The 18,900-nt window shown below is 28.5% G+C and overlaps 1 protein-coding gene across 4 annotated transcripts; it reads right to left on the reverse strand.

Annotated features, from left to right (window-relative positions):
- Positions 1-1,578: 1,578 nt before the first annotated feature.
- On the reverse strand, positions 1,579-17,369 carry LOC105192804 (5-oxoprolinase). 4 transcript variants are annotated; one of them, XM_011157057.3, is made up of 22 exons: positions 17,186-17,369; positions 15,216-15,400; positions 14,343-14,528; positions 13,825-14,063; positions 13,505-13,667; positions 13,263-13,348; positions 12,969-13,170; positions 12,216-12,476; positions 11,947-12,057; positions 11,451-11,652; positions 11,157-11,376; positions 10,951-11,089; positions 10,527-10,804; positions 10,176-10,436; positions 9,603-9,708; positions 9,043-9,210; positions 8,706-8,953; positions 7,214-7,325; positions 6,904-7,128; positions 5,987-6,168; positions 5,666-5,825; positions 2,178-2,399 (listed from the first exon to the last, which is right to left on the reverse strand). In XM_011157057.3, exons 2-22 carry the CDS (start codon positions 15,378-15,380, stop codon positions 2,178-2,180), a joined length of 3,936 nt encoding a protein of 1,311 aa, XP_011155359.1. In that variant the 5' UTR covers positions 15,381-15,400; positions 17,186-17,369. The 4 variants fall into 4 exon arrangements, with proteins under 4 accessions (XP_025991129.1, XP_011155359.1, XP_011155367.1 ...); XM_011157065.3 differs by having other exon boundaries at positions 17,166-17,369; XM_039455663.1 differs by lacking the exon at positions 17,186-17,369 and adding an exon at positions 16,181-16,313.
- Between the last annotated feature and the right edge of the window lie 1,531 nt (positions 17,370-18,900).

Consider the following 18,900-nt stretch of genomic DNA (forward strand, 5'->3'; position numbering starts at 1 on the left):
AATAACGATGTTTTTCTTTACCTAAATTATATTAATTATATTATATATTATATTATATATTTCGCACCTTTCACTATCTCTATCGTTCACAATATAAGCTGAAATCGCCTTCCGTTTTTTATACATTTAAATCAGTTATGTTAACTGAGCGATATTATTAAATTTGTCTTTAAAAAATTTTATCAATTTGATAATATTATTGATATCAATCTCGGCTTTTGTTTAATAATTGGACTCAACGCATTTTCGTAATCAAACGAAGAAAGATAGATAACGGAATTTCAATTTTGACCATGTTAAATTTTTCTATTAGATTGACGACAATGATATATTTATGTTGTTTCACTTCTGCAAGTGAATTGTAAAGTGTTTCGATTTATACGCGTTAACAATATTTGATAAACTTTCTAGACACTAATCTCAGTTCATTAGTTATTATAATGTATAACGTTAATTTAAAATTTGATTATTTTCACTGAAGAAGACTCCATGCTCTCAAAACGCTTTTTCGATTTGATATTTAGAATTTGATGTTACTTAATACACATAAGCTTTTGAATAAATATTATGCCATGTCAAATAATCCTTTTCAATTTGCTCGTGGTCGGTAACTTTCGTGTGATTACGTTTGTAAATAAATAAACTAGTTCTTTATATTTATTACTAATAAAACCCTGTTTTGTCTGTTTTTTTTATTTGAAATTTGTCTCCTGGAAAGTTTTTCGAGATTTTATATTTTGCTGTATTTATATTGTAAGATAAACACCAAAGGGAAGATCTCAGGGAAAAAATCAATTGCACACTACGGACTGTATATTCCGACCTTGTCGTATGAGTCTTACGTCGTACAGCAAGACTGTCGAATCTGTTGCAGAACCGCATCGCGCAAACTCAAAACAGAAACACATTTCATAGCTATCATAAGAGTCGTACTAATTTCTGCATTTGAACAGAAAATTATTAAAAAATTATGATTCTTTTACAATTAAAAGTAAATAAGAACAAGACTGGAAATGGGAATATTTTACAGGGATCACAGCTCATTCACCCATTAACTGATAATTTTCTGTTTTTGCTTGTCTTTTATTATACGCTAAGAGATTATTCTATCTAACTTTCGCGAAGTAAAGAAATCGCGATGGCTACAAGACGTAACATAAACATATTTTATATATTTTGTACATTTCTGCCATCATATTTTACGTTAAAAACATAAAAAAGGAAAATTTTTTATTAGGAAATTGTTAGAACATTTTAGAAGTTTTATGGTAATGCAATCATATTTCCAGTGCTATGTAGGTCAGCAGTGACATTTCGGTCAATAATTACTCGTGCCGGAAATGAAACGACGGCCATCTTGCAACTGCCGCAAATCGAACGAACTGGTAAATCGAGGAAATTAACCATAGTAAAGAGAAATTTGATTTCTCTGGGAAAATTGGCGACTTCTCGAGAATGCGAATCTATTGGCTTGGAAGTGGCAATATGGCAATTGAATGATAAAGACTAAAATAAAGGATTGCGTTAGAAATATTGGAAGGATTATAAATATAACAATAATAACAAACAAAATTAAAATTTGTAATATTTTTATTATGAGGTATGTTTATTTAAAAATATTCTTAAAAATGTATTATAATAAAATATATTATAAATATTAACCCTTAACTACACTGGTTTAAAGTGTCAAAACGATTTGAACTCTACTTTGCCTAACTTTGTGAACATTTGTGGAAAAATGGAAAAAAATAAAACAGTTGAGTTTGTTTTATTATAAAAATTATTCTTCTCTCTCTTTGTCATTTAACTTTGTCTTTTAAAAAAGTAATTTAAGGAATAATTATAATTTTAAACTAGAATTCCGCCACACGAAATTGTGTGGGGTACATTTGTATCCCACCAGTGTGATTAAGAATTTTACAGGAAGTATAACAGTAAATACATCTTAAAAGTAACAGGAAACTTTAACAATAAACACTAATAGAAAACAAGATATATTTTTTCAAAAAATTATGATTAATTCGAATAACTGCGTTGTTTAGAATAATCAAAAATATTTTATTTGCTAATAAAAATTAATGCATTGCAGTGTGAACTTACTACTGCAATGCGTATATTCGTTTCTTCTGAAATACATCTTTTACTACAATTCGCAATTATGACAATAATTATAAATTTTAAACTGATTCCTGGGCCATACGATACTCAAAAACACTTCCGCGTTCTGTAAAATTATGCCGATTTCTGTTAGATTTTGAATCTTCATATTTTGATATAGATCTTGCTGTAAGTTTTTGAGAATCGTAAGTTTTCGTATAAACCGAAGATCTTTCAGCTTGCTTGTCTTCGTAAGCGGAACCGTAACCACCACCACCTGGAGTTTCCATAATGAACTTATCCTGTGAAGAAACCGTGGAAACTTGACATAAAATTGTTTGCTAAACTTTTATAAGAATAATTACATTGTTATATACAATATAAAGATATCAACAGTCTTATAATTTAATTTTATCATTTTATTATGTTTTGGTTTTGTTAAAATGCATGTCTTTATATGTAAAATTATATAAAATGTATAAACAAAAATTGCTTACATGCCCTTTTTTACACATTTTAGATAATTTATATTTTCGTACTGTATTTATGTTTTAAATGTTATTACAAGGTACATCTTATCATAATAGTTTATAGCGCATGTTTTAATATTTAACACGCGCATATAAAGCATATACTATATTTTAGGTAACTGCTCATTGTTGAATTTATTACTCGTATTATTAAATTACGAGTTCATAATTATTAAATGCACTGAGAAGAGATAACAACGAGTCACGTTACGCTGATACGAGTTTTTGCTTGCGTACACAGCTAACTTTTGACCAAACTGCTGCAAACTATTCTATCAAAACTTCGAAGCAATACCGTGACGCAAAATAACGTCATCAAAATTTTTGGAAAATTGCATTTGCCCTTGCCGTAAAATCATATCACATATTAATCGAGATTTATAAATCACATGATATAAAAGTAAAATGTAATTACATTTACATAGACATAAAATAATTTTTTCGTCACTCTATTCTTTACTTGTCCTTTAGATTCAATTGCGTCCCTTTAAACTTTATTACTCTTCCAGAAAAAATCAATTTGTTAACTATTTGTGTGTACGAAAAAATTTAAAGAAAAAAGTCAATTGTATATATATTTATAATTTATTAATCAGACAACATGTTTAAGAGACATTCAAAAGGCGTCTTTATTAGAAGAAGACGTCCTAAAAACATTTTAAACACATATTAATTTAAGACGTCTTTTAGTCGTCTAAGATGCCATAATATTGTATGAGTAATTTATTATAATACACATTTTAAAGAAAAAAACCTATTTTTTATTAATTAATTTATTGAAAAACTTTATATATAAAAAACTAATATTTACTACTTAATTATAAAACAAACTTATTATTTACAAAATGAAATAGTTATTTAAAAAGTCTTTATATAAGTATTGTTTAATGATATAAAAAGTAATTGTTAAGCAACAACTTTATTTTTGATAACACAATAATGTCTTATGACACATAAAAAATAAGTTTGGTTACAATAATTTTAGTATTATAACAAATTTTAAATATTTCTTAAATGTTCTTTTTATTCTTTTTATGCTATTATTAAAATATTAATTCATTTTATTTTCATGAAATGTAACTCTCTATACTGTACGGATATTTATTGTTGATAAAACTTCTAAATAAAATTGTTATTTGGTTATCATTATCATTTATCATCAATCCATCGTTTTATATTGTAAGTGGAGACAAAATTTTTCTCGCCGATATTTTCATTCAATACGGATTAAATTAAAAGTGCGACGAATTAATTTCAATAGAAAATAAAGAAAAGATGCATATTTCAATATACATATACACCTGTATAGTAAGCGCTATGGTTTTGAGATTAATTGCTATTAAAATATTCGAAAACGTGTGTACACACCCGTCAACTTTTATGTCCCGATATATGCGAAAAGGAATTTTGCGAAACTCGATATTGTTCAAAATGCATAGTCATGTAGTTACTGTAGCTTTTTCTTTTTTTATCTTAATTAGTCTTCCACGTTTTTTATTTTATTTGAAAAAATAAAAACCAATTACAAAACCAACGATTACAAAAACCAATGTTTTCTCGAAATGTATAAAATCAAAACTCCGCTTTTTTTTTATTAAAATAACAAAAAAATTATTTTTAGTAAAACAATAAAAAAATTTGGAAAAATTTAGTTTAAAAACTATTTGTGTAATTTTGAATGTATAGATCATAAGTTTTATACATATGTAAAAATATAATTAAATATTGCGATCTATATTATTAAACTTTTATAAAATATTTTAAAAAGTACCTTTAACGTATTTATTTCTAAATAATTTTATTTTAATTTTTAATTGTGTTTATACTGAATTTGAAACAAGTTTGAAATTCTCTAAATCTCTCTGTTACAACAGACTTTACAACAGACTTACATAGTTACACTTTTCCAACTATTCCATTCTCTTTATTTTTTGTTCTTCATATTTCCATTCGTTTTGTGATCAAAAATGATATAAGTACCAAACTTGTCATTTTGAAAAATGTTAAGTGGCCTTTTCAAAATAGACTTAAAAGACACAATTAATATCTAGTAATACTCATCCAGTTATAAAAGAAACTTTACAAGAAGATTACTTTACCTCTTGCTGCGCGGTTATGAACATTGTGGTATGATACACAAGAGATCTTATTTTATCGGGATACCACTTTACGAGCTAATATAAACCATAAAAATCATTTCTTCGCCACTCTATCTTTTACTTATCCTTTAGATTCAATTGCGTCACTTTAAACTTTATTACTTTTCTAGGAAAAATCAATTCATTAACTATTTATCGTCTATCTTATTACGTACAAATCATTTTATAGAAAAATTAAGTTTTATTTTTATATAAAGTATTTATAAATAATTTATATAAGTTATAACTTATATTAATCACCTCTTTTATTTAGTTATAAAGGTATCGATACACTTATAGCGTAACAAGATTTTTAAGTATTTCACATTTTTATTACAAAATTTATAATCTGGATAATAAATTAATTTCTTTATAAAATTTAGAATTTATAAATTTTTAATCTAGAACTTTACAAGCACTAATAATTTAATTATTGACTTTAAAGGAAATAAAATAAACACATAATCAAATTTAATCTTTAAAAAAAGATAGAGTATGTATACTCAAAAAGATAGAGTATGTATACTCTTGTCTCCTCCTAACAATATATCATATAAATAGAGTGGAAAAAAATGGAATATTTGGCTTGTACAACATTTATGTGCGATACTGTTCTAGAGTTAATGAAGTTGAAAAAGTTAGTCAAATTAACAACCTTTTTCTTAGTGTAGAGTAAAAGAAATGAAATAGTTGGAAAAATGTAAAATGTATGTACAATACCGTCCTAAGATTAACATAATTCACTTTAGAGTGCATAAATTGATTAACATGTTATGTTGATGATAAAATAATAAATTGTTATAATTTATTATAATACCTTCAAACATATTACTTTTTTAATAAAACTTGTAAGATATACTGACAGTTTTTGCAAAAGAGATGTTATTTAAAATTGTTTACCCCCGCATAAACTGGAACGGCAGCCTTTGGGCCTAAATTGATGTGTCTGCCATCAGCCCGCACCAAAATATTTAAGCCACATGCTCCATCCTCACCACCATTATATCCAGGTGGATGATACACTCTTCTCTCGGTTAACACAGATAAGGTCATCGGAGCTCTGAAACAAATATTTTTAAAAACTTATAAATAAAAGTACTTGTTTGCTGATATTTATTTTTTATTGTCTTCAAAGAACAACTATTCAATAGGAGAAAAATTTAGAAATAACCAAATTATTATAGAAATTTAAGATTTGAGGCGCATTTGGGTCTTAAGTACCTAAATATCATCTCACGCACAGCACCATCGCCACCGGTATACTCTCCATTACCACCACTTCCGGATCGAACGGAGAAGCGATTAAGTATAATTGGATAGCGAAGTTCGAGTATTTCTGGATCTGTGATTCTCGTGTTGGTCATGTGCGTATGAACGGCACTTCTGCCGTGCCATGTCGGTCCCTGGAAGAACACAAATATGTCCGGTAAAGAAATATTTAATTTAATGTAATCCACAGAATGTCTTAGATTTCAAGTGATATCCTTTAATAGCAGATTCCTGAAATCATTTCGAGATGAAAATCTTAATATCAAAATATGATTGCAATAGTTTTTAAATGAGAAGAGTTTCAAGTTGGCAAATCAAATTATCCAAAATTCGAGTGCTCAAGTATGGCACATTGCACTGTAGTGAAGGTTCTTAAATATGGTACTTTTCGTATCGATTTTGCATACATTTTTACGATACGATGTTCCATACCTAAGCGCACGAATTGCAGACAATTCAATTTGCCAACCCAACTTTAAATCCTTCTTATTTTTAAAACCCCTTTATAGAAACTATTGTAGCCTCAATATTTTGATATTGGGATTTTCATCTCAAAATAATTTCGGGAATTTGTTATTAAAGCAAAGTCTGGAAAATGTATACCGTAAAACTTAAATAGAATACAGAATGCATATTGTGTGTTTTATTGTGTTATCATATCTTTCTTATTATATAAGAAGAATACGTTAACTTTTGATATAGAAAAAGTAATAATTATAAATTTAGTAAAATTAATAAAATTAAACCTTTTTCATTAATTATTTTAGATAACCTGTTATTTTTTTAATTAAACATTTAGATGATTTATAAATCACAACTTATTTAAAAACTCAAATATATATTATCTAAAACTAATTTCTTTTTCTTACTGCTCCACTACCACCAGCAACTGTCTCGTAGTAACCCCATTCCTCAGTGCCGAGGGTTACGTTATTCATACATCCTTGTGAGGCCGCGCAAATTTCAAAAGCTGTCAGGATTACGTCGACAATACGTTGAGATGTCAAGACGTTGCCGCCTACCACCGCAGCGTCATCCGAGGGATCGAGTAACGATCCCTCAGGAATAATTATTTTTACAGGCTTTAAACAACCCTGAAAAAAAAATACCGAAATGATAGCAATCTGAATTTATTGTTAGATTCTCTTAAAACAAAAAAAAAAAGAAAAAATTAAGTACCTGATTTAATGGTATGTCACGATTGACCATACATCTCAAACAATAAATTATGGCAGACAATGTTATGGCGCGTGGCGCATTGCAGTTACCCCATACTTCACAACCTGTTCCACTGTAAAAAAAATTTTTATGCTTTAAAGTATTGTCTTCTAAATTATTACAATTTGTATCTACGTTATGTGAAATTGCTGCAATAATGGGTTGCAGTAATGAGGTAAGCTAACACATTTTATAAAATCAAAGAAAATAAACTTTAAATACCTACTATATATAAGACTAAAATTTTTTAGAGAAGTCTTAGAAATATTTTTACTAAAAATATTAAATATTTTAAAAAGGTTTCAAAATATATCTGTATAATTTAGAAATGTTTCTGGGATAGGAAAATGTTCTTTATTTTTGCACTTAAAACCTTACCAAAAAAATATTACTAAAAGCTTATTAAAAAATTTGGAATCTTCTAAAATATTACACAAGTTACCGAGATTTTTCTGAAATATTGGCGATCCTCTGAATATAATACATTTAAACTTTATTTTTGAAGTACATTAAATTTATAGTTTTTCAGAAATAATATTTAAGTTTATTATATATTCAGAATATTATTTAACTCTATTATATGTATATTTAGAGTATTATTACACATATTAAAAAGTTTTAATAAAAATCATATAAAATACAATTAAGTTTATTTTATGTTTTTATTTATCATTTGTAATCTGACTAATATAACAAATGTATATATAATTTCTAAAATATTAATAATAAAGATAATAAATAATAAAAGAATTAATAAATATAATGTAAAATATGAAAATAGTATTTCATCTGCATTTTTGTACTTCTACTACGTAGCACACGCCACGAGCAAAATTTTCGCTCAGCAAAAGCAAATTTCTACTTAAATATGTTAACGTATGTACTTAAGCAGATAATTTGTCTAATTTGAAAATTTTAAAACAAAAACCTAATTTAAAAATTTACTGCATATGATAGATTTCACAATATTTTTTTGCAATATTTAATAAGATTTTAGAAACATTTCTGTTGCAACATTTTATATAATATTTTGCAGTATCTTTATAGAAGTGTTTTACTGTCCATGGCATATAAAGGTTGAATTCTTTTTGAAAATTCTTTGTAATAATCGGTGCTGTATAGCTATATTTGTAAAATAAACTGGATGCTAGCATATTCCAACCTAGCGATAAGATATATTGGAATATCCTGCATCTAGTTTATCATTTGTATGCGTCTTTAGAGTTCATTTTCATCATTTTTATAAAATATAGATAAGCCTACTGTCGCAGTAAGCTTTTCAATTATAACAGAATTTTTTTAGAAGCAATAAAAAAAATAATGTACTGCATTCTTTTTTTATTAATTATTGTTTGTAGAAGAAAAAAATGTCATTGTTTAAGAAAGCAATAAAATCTTTGATATATTAAATAGTAAAATTATTATAAATAACAAATATCAATTAAAAACGTACCTAAAATCAAAAACTGCTTCACCATTGTTTATATCGAGATCTACATGTAACTTAATAGGACTGCCATTATCAAGATAATCAATAGCATTAATATCAGTTTCCTTTCCTCTTCGCGTTTTAATCCTTGTACCTATTGACTTCAACATTTCTCGAACAGCGATTTCGGCATTACGTTGAATATAATCCATATATGCTTGAACTACTTCAAGACTGTATACATCAATTAGTTCGTTTACTAATTGGAAACCCTTAAAGAAAAAAAAACGTACTTATTACGTTTATATTTAACTTATGTAAATTTCACTGAATTTCAATAAATGATTTCAATAAACATTACTTTTTGATTTGCTGCAATTTGAGCTTTGAGATCACTGATATTGTTTGAAAGGTTTCTAGTTCCCGAACTTCCCGGTACTTTGCCAGGAGCCATCAAGGCATCCGTTAGTTCCTTCTCTCGAAATATTCCCTTATGTACCAGTAGAAAACTTTTAAAGACGGCGCCTTCCTATAAAAAAACATAACATTTATATATTTATTATATAACATTTATACATAACATTTGTATAAGGTGTCCCAGACCTCACATAACACCCGTTAATAGCAGAATCCTGAGATCATTTTAAGACAAAATTCCTGTCAAGTATCAATCAAAATCTCGAGACTACAATATGTGTGCTATACCGGAGCAATTTTGATACAGTTTGATTTGCCAACTTTAAACCTTTCTCATTTAAAAATTATTGTCACCTCAATATTTTGACATTACGATTTTTACTTTGAAATATTTACAAGAGTTTGGTAACACTTGTCTCATGCACACATACACACACACGCACGCGCGCGCGAACGCACATACACGAATACGTAATACTTTTAATATTCATTCAGAAATCGTACCTGAGTTAAACTCGTTGAATGCGGTGGCATAGAGCCCGGTGTAATACCACCGATATCAGCATGATGGCCTCTGCTGGCCACGAAGAATACCGGTGTGGGTACATCTCTACGATAAATATAAAATTCATGTCGAAACATTTATTTAATATACTTAAAGAGATAATAGCGTGATTATCAACATTACAAGTTTGAATTCTTTTCAAATTGGCTTTACATAATTGAAATTTCTTTTATACATGTAAAGTACACACAAAAATACCTAATTCAATAGTTTCAAACCAGGCCCTTTCTTTAAGTCTCAGTTTTCAGAGTAAAATATTTATTTTTGTGTGTACTTTAAATGTGTAAAATTTTTAATTCTCTAAAATTAATTCAAAGAAAACTCGAACCTGTAATGTTGGTAATTCCGCCATGCCAGCATTCCTTTTCCATTTAACAAATAGAACAAAAATTTTGAATAATTAATTTCAAAATATTAATATTTTTTTTTTATTTAAGCGTTTAATAAATAAGACATTTGTGTAATATTGCTACAGTAAAAATTTTCTTTTAGAGTGCATAAAATATTCAAACCTGTAAAACACTGGCGTTATAACTGTCAAATCTGGAAGATGGGAACCACCTGCCAATGGATGATTAGCGAGAATGACGTCTCCCGGCGTAAACTTGCCATTAAATGCTTTCATTTGATATTGCACTGTTTCTTGCATGGCGCCCAAATGCACTGGGATGTGAGGTGCGTTTGAAACAAGACCACCGTCGGGGCCAAAAATCGCACATGAAAAATCCAATCGCTCTTTAATGTTAGTGGAGATCGAAGTCCTTTGAAGTACTCTGCCAAAATATTAGAAATATAAATATCGCATCGCAATTTTTTAAAAACATTAAAAAAATTATATTAAAATTATTTGTTAATACACATACCGACCCATTTGTTCAGCAATACTCATAAAACGATGCGAAAAGATACTGAGCTGAATACTATCGAGATCGGTGGTGATTTTCGTTCGCCGACCCTGCCCAATCGTAATTTTTACATCACCACGGCAAGTAATTTCCGCGATACAATCTGGCTCCACTAAAAGTGTGCTCAAACTATCCATGATAATGACGGGACCATGTAAAATATTTCCAGGGAACAATGCATTTAACAGATAGACGCTTGTTTCCTTATAGCCACCTTCGAAGTACACCATAGTAGTCTAGAAAATTCACAATTTCAAAATTTCAGAATTCTTCTTGATTGGTAATAAGATGAATATTATTTAAAAAATTTAATTTGATTCTTATATAAGAAAAAATAATTTCATAGTTATTTCAAATATATTATTTGCATTAATCATCTAACCTTTTCAACTTTTGGCAAAGTTTGTGAAGGAGGTAATATGGGGTCTTTTGGAATTTCAGTTTTTCCAATTCCTCTAACTCTCAGATCATCGACTAAAATCTTGCGATCTGGGATCGTGAAACCAAATTCCGTCTTATATCTAATTGTAATTAAAAAAATTTTATAATTAATTAAAGAGAGAACTGTTCTTTTAAATCAAAATTTACCTTTCTAGAAAAGTAACGAGAAAATCTCCATGTCTAGTAGTGGTGGTCGCTGAATTCTGATTTGCAGGCATGCACATTAAAGCGCAATCAGTACCTTCGTAACGTAAGTGTAGAAATGATTCTGTTTCTATATGGGAATCAGCAAATCCTTGTGCGCGAAGTCTACTTCTGACTTTGGTTTCCATCGCGTCCAGACGGTCATCCAAACGGGTGAAGCTTTCTGTAGATACGGAAAGAATATTAATATGAAAGAACCTGGCAGATAATTAAAGAGAACTTATTATTATAAATCACCATCATTGTAAGTTTCGGCGCTTGGTTCTTGTGCCTCTTCAACAACATCTGCTAATGCCATTCCGTAAGCAGACAAGATACCGGCATATTTGTGAACAAAAACCGTGCTTATGCCCAACGATCGAGCGATCGCACACGCATGTTGTCCTCCGGCACCGCCAAAACACGCCAGAACATGTCGCGAAGTATCGTAACCTTTTGCCTAAAAAAAAAAAAAAAAAAAAAATTAAAACACTGTGTTATCACATTAATAAAATTTCTTAGACTTTATCTTCAAAATCGTGATAGTGATTATGAGACAATATGAAGACTTTTAATATACTTTTAATTAAATTTTATTAAAATTATATTAAATTATATTAAAATTCTTCGATATTGTTCTACAACTATTACTATCTTAAGAATAAATTCTAAAAAAGAGTAGATATTAATAATAAACAGTTGTGTTACAGAAAAAACAAACATCGACTAAAGAACAAAATTGATTTTACTGTACCTGAGTCAGAGCACGAATTGGTCGACACATGGTCTCATTCGCGACTCTGATAAATCCCATTGCCACCTCATCAACCGACATTGCTTCATCCTTCTTTAGAAATTCGTTGATCTGTGGCATATGGAGACAATTTGTAAATCTAAAGTAAAACATTTTTCTATTCGAGTTCAAGAAAATGTATTCCTTTACAAAATATAAATTTTAAAATGTAGATACTTTTAGTAAAAATATTTTTGTAAGGATATTTTACGTAATATAAAGCAAATTACCTGATAAGTAAGTGTTGTGAACAAACTCAACGTACGAGATACATCAAGCGGCTCGTTTTCCTCAGGACCAAAAATTTGCGGGAAATATTCTGGTAGCAAGCGACCCAGAGCAAGATTGGCATCTGTCACAGTCAAAGGACCGCCTTTTTTGTAACATGCGGGCCCAGGATGAGCCCCCGCACTCTCAGGTCCGACTTGGAACAGACCTGATCTGAAGAAAAGCATCGAACCACCTCCCGCCGCTACAGTATTGACATCCAACTTTAAACAAATTTTTTTATTTCAGTAAAATACTTTCTTCACGAGATAAATTTATTATTTTTAATAAATGTTAAGATGCCAATATGTATTTTAAATATCCTCCCCTGCCTGCGCCGGACGAAACAGAGACGTGTGCTGTTGTGGTCGCAAAGTCGTAGAAAATATGATACATCGCTGTGACGTAACCAAATAACTTGAATGTTTTAAATAATCATATTTTCACCAAATAAAACTTACATTTTGTCTAGCAAGTATTTTAGGTACACATATAAGTAAAAAACAAACCTTAACTTCTAAAAATTGGTCAATTATTTTTGCCACCAGAAATTTGACTATTCGTTACGTGATAGCGACGTATGTACCAGTCACGTTTTAAACCAGTTGAGACGTCGCTATGACGTACGTGCAACAAATTAACACGTCATAGTGACGTGTTTGTTTCGTTTGGTTCAGGCAGTGAACAGAAAGATTTATCTTAAAAATGAGTGATACCTGCGGAGCTTGTATAGCAATGCCTGCTGTAGTACTTTCGTAAACGTGCTCGTAACTTCCTCCGTATCGACTTACGTCAGTGGATGTGCCGCCCATGTCGAATCCGATCACTGGTAGATCAGTTTCCTTTCCATAAGTTGTCATCGCATATCCAACGACGCCACCAGCAGGTCCAGAAAGTATAGCACGAGATCCATTAAAACTTTAATGCGCCAACGAAACATAATAATTTTTAATTTCATACAATGATGAGAAAAATCTTTTAAAGTAATTTAAGAAAACTTTAATAATTACAAATTCATAGGTGTTAATCCGCCATCGCTCTGCATAAACAATACGTTCACGTCCTTCAAGTTATCTTTGAATCCTGAAGAAAAGGCCTATAAAAGTATTTATTATAGTTTAAAAATAGAAATCGGTACTTTAAAAATACATTTTAAGTATTTTAGAAGAGAGAAAGAGAGAGAAGAAATGTTACAAGTGGTTAGAAATAAATAACACAAATTTCAAATATGTAATTACAAAGATAACACTACCTGTACGTAATTTTTAATATGTGGCGTCAAGTAAGCATCTGCACACGCTGTAAAGCCTCTAGGAACCATTCTTGTCATCGGCATCACCAAGTGCGAAAGAGATACTTGCGAAAAACCTGCTTCTTGCGCTAGTTCACCAATTCTGATCTCATGGTCGCCATAACTATATCATAAAAATGCAAGAATAAAATTCAAATAAGTATTTAACTAAAAGATATAAATAAATGGTAAGCATGCTTTTAGAAAGTATTCTTAAAAAAATTTCAACTTGAAATTTCATGGAAGCTTTTGATTCAAAGATGCATTTGCATTATACTAACGTATAACTATGTGCCAGAACGACAGCGAGACTGTCTATTCCTAGATTACGAAGTGTCTTCAAGTCCTCCTTCAATTGTGCTTCATCGAGTTCTTGAATAACGAATAAATCCTCGCCGGTAGAACCTTTTACCCTTCGCCACGACTGATTCTCCATACGACAACTTCCGGGCAGAGCGGGAATTACTCTACATTTTACTCCTATTACATATTGGTACAAAACCTGCGGCATCACTATTTCCTGTAAATATTTAACAAAAGATTATTTATATAATAAAATTTCTTAGCAGAACAAAAAATCATTATGACATTAAAATGGTGTCAAAATAACTTCAAAATGATTACTAAAAGTTATTTTTAGATCAGTCAAGATTTTAATGTCATTTTGACATTACCTTGTTCTGCTTGAAATAGTACGCATAAATTTTTGCATTACGTATACTTCGCAATCAAGTGATATACGTTGTAATTTGCAACATTGCTTTAAATATGAGTATCGTATCTATTCAACTATACGAACCAAATCGAAAATATTTGGCCGGGACTGATTACCGATGTATAGAAGATCCATGAAACCCTCATTTATTAATAATGCCATTCTCGCACCCTTTCTTTCCAATAGCGCATTAGTAGCGACTGTTGTTCCCATTCTGATCCATTCTATATTAGAGGTATCGATTGCATCATCCATTTTAACGCCAGTTTCCTAAAATTAATAAACAGTTGTAAATTATTTAAAATATTTCACTACTAATTACAAGATTTTTATAAAATGTCTTATAATATAAAAAGGACAATCTAAATATATAGATACTACTATTTTATAAAAAATTTTGTAAAATATATTTGATTATGATATTCTTTGTGTAATAATATTGTCTATGTCCTTCGCTTAAAGATTCTTTTATACAACTTTTATACGACATATTTAAATTACAACTTTAATACTTTTACTTCTGCAAATTATATATTTGCAAATTACTGGCTAAAATTCATTGTCATAGACAAAGAAAATTACATCAAATTTCAGGAATAAAAAATAACAAGTGTTCTAGAAGTAATGCTATTACTGTTATTTTTTTTAAATAACAATTCGTAATAACATCAATTGGTAATAACGTTAGAATTTCTTATAACGGCAACAAAAGTTACTCATCTAAAGTAAATTCCAACTCTGACGTTACTATATTACCATTATGAAAAATTATACTATAAAAATATATATTCTTATAGTTCAATTTATATTAACAATATTATAACTTTTTATAATGGTAATACAGTAACGTTAGTGTCGGACGTTGCTTCCTATCCGTGATAAGTTTCGTTAATGAGTTACAAACTGTATGAAAAGTATAATATATTTTCACACAAATTTTAATTGTTTATAACGTACCTCTTCTAGTATTCTACGGATACCTTCTGTCGGCGCATCGTTATAATTATTAGGATCTACTGAGAGTAATTTCATAACTCGAATTTTGCCTCCAGGGCATTTAGCATATATATCAGTGAATGTGCCTCCACGATCTATAGAGAATTGGAATTTATCGTCTCCCATTGTTGCAGGCGTAGATAAAACTATTAACAAAAATTCTACATGTTATGCTATGGACAATGCAATTCCTAGAATTTATGCAAATTGAAATTAATTAAAATATTTTTTTATTTGTTATTTTAATATTAATGTTGTACATGAAACAATCTGAGACTAATATATTTTTTTAATTTTAGAATAATATAATTTTTTTATAATATATACTAAAAACTGCTACGCGACATTATTACATTGCAATAAAATGTAAAAAAAAACACTTGTAATTCATGAATAATATTTTTAATACATGTTGTAACATGTAATAAAAACTATTAATTTTTTAATTTTGTCAAATTTAAAACACATTAAGTATTCACATTTTTTTTAACAATAATACGCTTACTCTTGCGAAACGAAGTATATTATACTAATGAATTAACCATGAGTTTTTTGATAAAAAAATTATAATAGAGAAAAGAAAGAGTAGAATATAATTTTGTTTTCTTGAAATAATTCAATAAATATTAATGCGACATAATTCTTACGGACACAAGTTTGATAGCCGTACATAAAGTCTTACAAATCCTATCCCATACATAGAAATTTATCGGATATATAAAACAAATGTAATTTACAATTTACTATAAAGGGAAAAAAGGAGGTGTTTATGATAAAAGAGTAGTCGTGGCTATCAACTAATGTCATAAAAATCACTTTTATTTATTAAAAAAACTCACAAAATTATGATTATTCGTAGATCTTACACTAATAAATGTCATAAAATAATCAGGTTTTATAAATATATCAAACATATTTCCACTTACAAAAAATAATTTTTTAAAATAATTTTTTTGGTTTAAAAATTAATTTCTTTGCTGCACAAGTATTATGCAACATCTGCGAAGCAATCGTAAAGTCAACATGCTAGTGGCCCATGATCCATTTCCATACATAATACTTAAAAAAAGATAAAGGAAACAATATACGTACGTTTCATATAAAAGATTTGATATTAAAAGCCAACTAGCGCTAATAATTTGCTAAAAATTTTTTTTATTTTATATTGTTTCTTATATTAGGTGGTCTATTTAAATAGAATACCTAGAATATTTTATTTGTGCTTAATAATACGAAAAAAATATTTCAGATGAATGTCAAACGGTTTCAAAAGATATATTTTGATCATCTTATTTTTTTCTTATATAGTATCAGACCACCTTGACCAAGAATAAAATAAGCATAAATTCAAGATTTTTTTTAAAATTAACTACTGTATATAATTAAATAATATTTTACGGATATAATGTAAAAAGGTGAACAAACTTTCATCTTTTTGGCGCCTGCTTCTAAAAAAAAAACAAATGTGATTAAAATACATCGTTGTCGAAATCGTTCCACTTTAATTTAAAATATATTTTCGTATCGTCAAAAACATGAAATATTTAAGATGTTTGATTTAGATAGACTATCCTGTATAATATAAAAATTGTGTTACATTAGTTTTAATTTACTAGAACATTATATTTATTTTAATTTCATATTAACTTTTTTTGTGTAAATATTAATAAGATATTAGTTAAATTCTAAAACCGTAAATAAAAGAAAGTATGAAACATTCAAAAAGAGTAATTGAAAACTAATTTGAAATGTATAATTGTCATTTGCACATGCGTAAATAAGTTTGCTCCCAGTGTTTGTACGTCAGCTATATTCCTACATCAACACATTGTAGAAAAATAACGCTGTCAACAATAATTGTCACTATGATATGCAATTTTGTTATCACGTATTAATGTCACGTAGCAATACCGTAACGATATATCACTAACGTGTTCTTGATTTCACTGTATTATCTGTTTTCAGCAGGAGCGATTCTACTGCACCAGTCTGCGATGTTGAAGCAACTACGACTACAGTACAGAGCACGAGGAATATCAAGGCCTTCGTGTGAAGGTTCTCAATAAAAAGTCAAATAGTAGATACATTACATAATTGCACACAATGCAATAACAATAACTTTTAATTTAAAACTAGTAAGCAAACTTATTATGTTTCCATCTGCGAAACGATTACTTTAAAGAAAATTTTTTAATACGAAGAATTGCGTAAACATAGCAGGAATTAAAGATTTCCTTCTCTTCATTTATTTTAATATATTTTGTATTATAATGTAAAAGAAAATTAAAAAATATAATATAAAATTTATATTATTTTAAAAAATCTGATATTCTCTTTGAATAAAATAATTCTTTCAATTATGTTTTATTTGAAAATTATTTAACAAATAAAAAAAATAAATAATAATTCTAGAAAATTAGAAAAATTTTTTATTTATGTAATAATTACATAATTAAAAGTTAAAATTATTGCAAAGTATGTGCATATAATAAAAGTAATATACAACTGATTCCATTGAGTATCACTGAACAGGAGACTGCGCACAACAGCTCAATCCGCTTTAGACGATATATCGGGTGAACAAAAAGTAATAAGTACATTTAAAAATGTACAAATTTTTGTTACTATTATTATATAATATTTTTACGCGCTAAGAAATAAAGCACTATTAATTTTATAATTCCAAATTTTTAAATATTAATATTCATTAACAACTTAACTTAAAAATATATAGCGTGTATATTTCTCATACATTAATATTACAAATATGCTTTAATGCTAACAAAACGAAATATTTTCAATAATTCAACAATATTATTTTCAATATTAAAGTAGCAAATCAATATTTCTGTTATCAAATTTGTTAATGCCTTCTACGAAGGAAAAATTTAGTTATCTGATAAAACGTTTTAATGTACATATTCTGAACAGCACACGTCAGAACATGATAAGATTGCTTTATTTATGGTTAGATAACTTCACACAATTATATCCAAAGTTTTTCAAAATCCTATCGCTGTCTGAAGATTGATCATTTCATAACTTTGTGTAAAATTGTTCACATTTAAAATTTTAGCTTCGTGTTCACAAAAAGAATAAAATAATACATCAAGACTATTGGGTGATATTGTCAAACATAGAGGGATTCTATCTCTTTAAATCATCTTTTTAGCAAAACCAAAGTTTTTCTTTAGACATCTTTTCAAATATTATAGAAATGACAAACCGTGAGGTCTTTATTTATGTGTGCACACGTGCGCGCGCGCACACACACATACGGAAAATAGGAAACGATGAAGGTAAAAAGAAGGTAAGAAGATGACATGTATTCTCGATTTGTTCAGATTTTTGTGAAACTTTGCTACTTTGAATGCGATTTTCAATACTTTCCCATCAATCCATTTTAAAGTATACGTTTGCAAATAATTTGCCATATCAAAAAAATATAAAAAAAACATACATAAGAAAGATTCCATCCTTCCGTATATTGAGGCACAAATTAAGCTGTTTTATTTATCCTCGTCTTTTGTAAGTACAAAATACGTTTCAATCCTGGTTGTGAATAATCTTCAAGTGCGTAGAAAAAAAACTATAAGTGAAAATTATGTCAAAGAAATGGTCCGATATCTCTTTCCACTAGTCACAT

Source organism: Solenopsis invicta, chromosome 12 (genome assembly GCF_016802725.1).
Source record: "Solenopsis invicta isolate M01_SB chromosome 12, UNIL_Sinv_3.0, whole genome shotgun sequence".
NCBI classification, from domain to species: Eukaryota; Metazoa; Arthropoda; class Insecta; order Hymenoptera; family Formicidae; genus Solenopsis; species Solenopsis invicta.

Coding starts and splice junctions, on each gene's coding strand:
- LOC105192804 (XM_026135344.2), bottom strand. CDS start 15,380: ATGGGAGACGATAAATTCCAATTCTCTATAGATCGTGGAGGCACATTC. Junction 9,211..9,602: donor ATTCAACGAGTTTAACTCAG/GTACGATTTCTG, acceptor GTTTTTTTATAG/GAAGGCGCCGTCTTTAAAAG. Junction 8,954..9,042: donor AAATTGCAGCAAATCAAAAA/GTAATGTTTATT, acceptor TTTTTCTTTAAG/GGTTTCCAATTAGTAAACGA.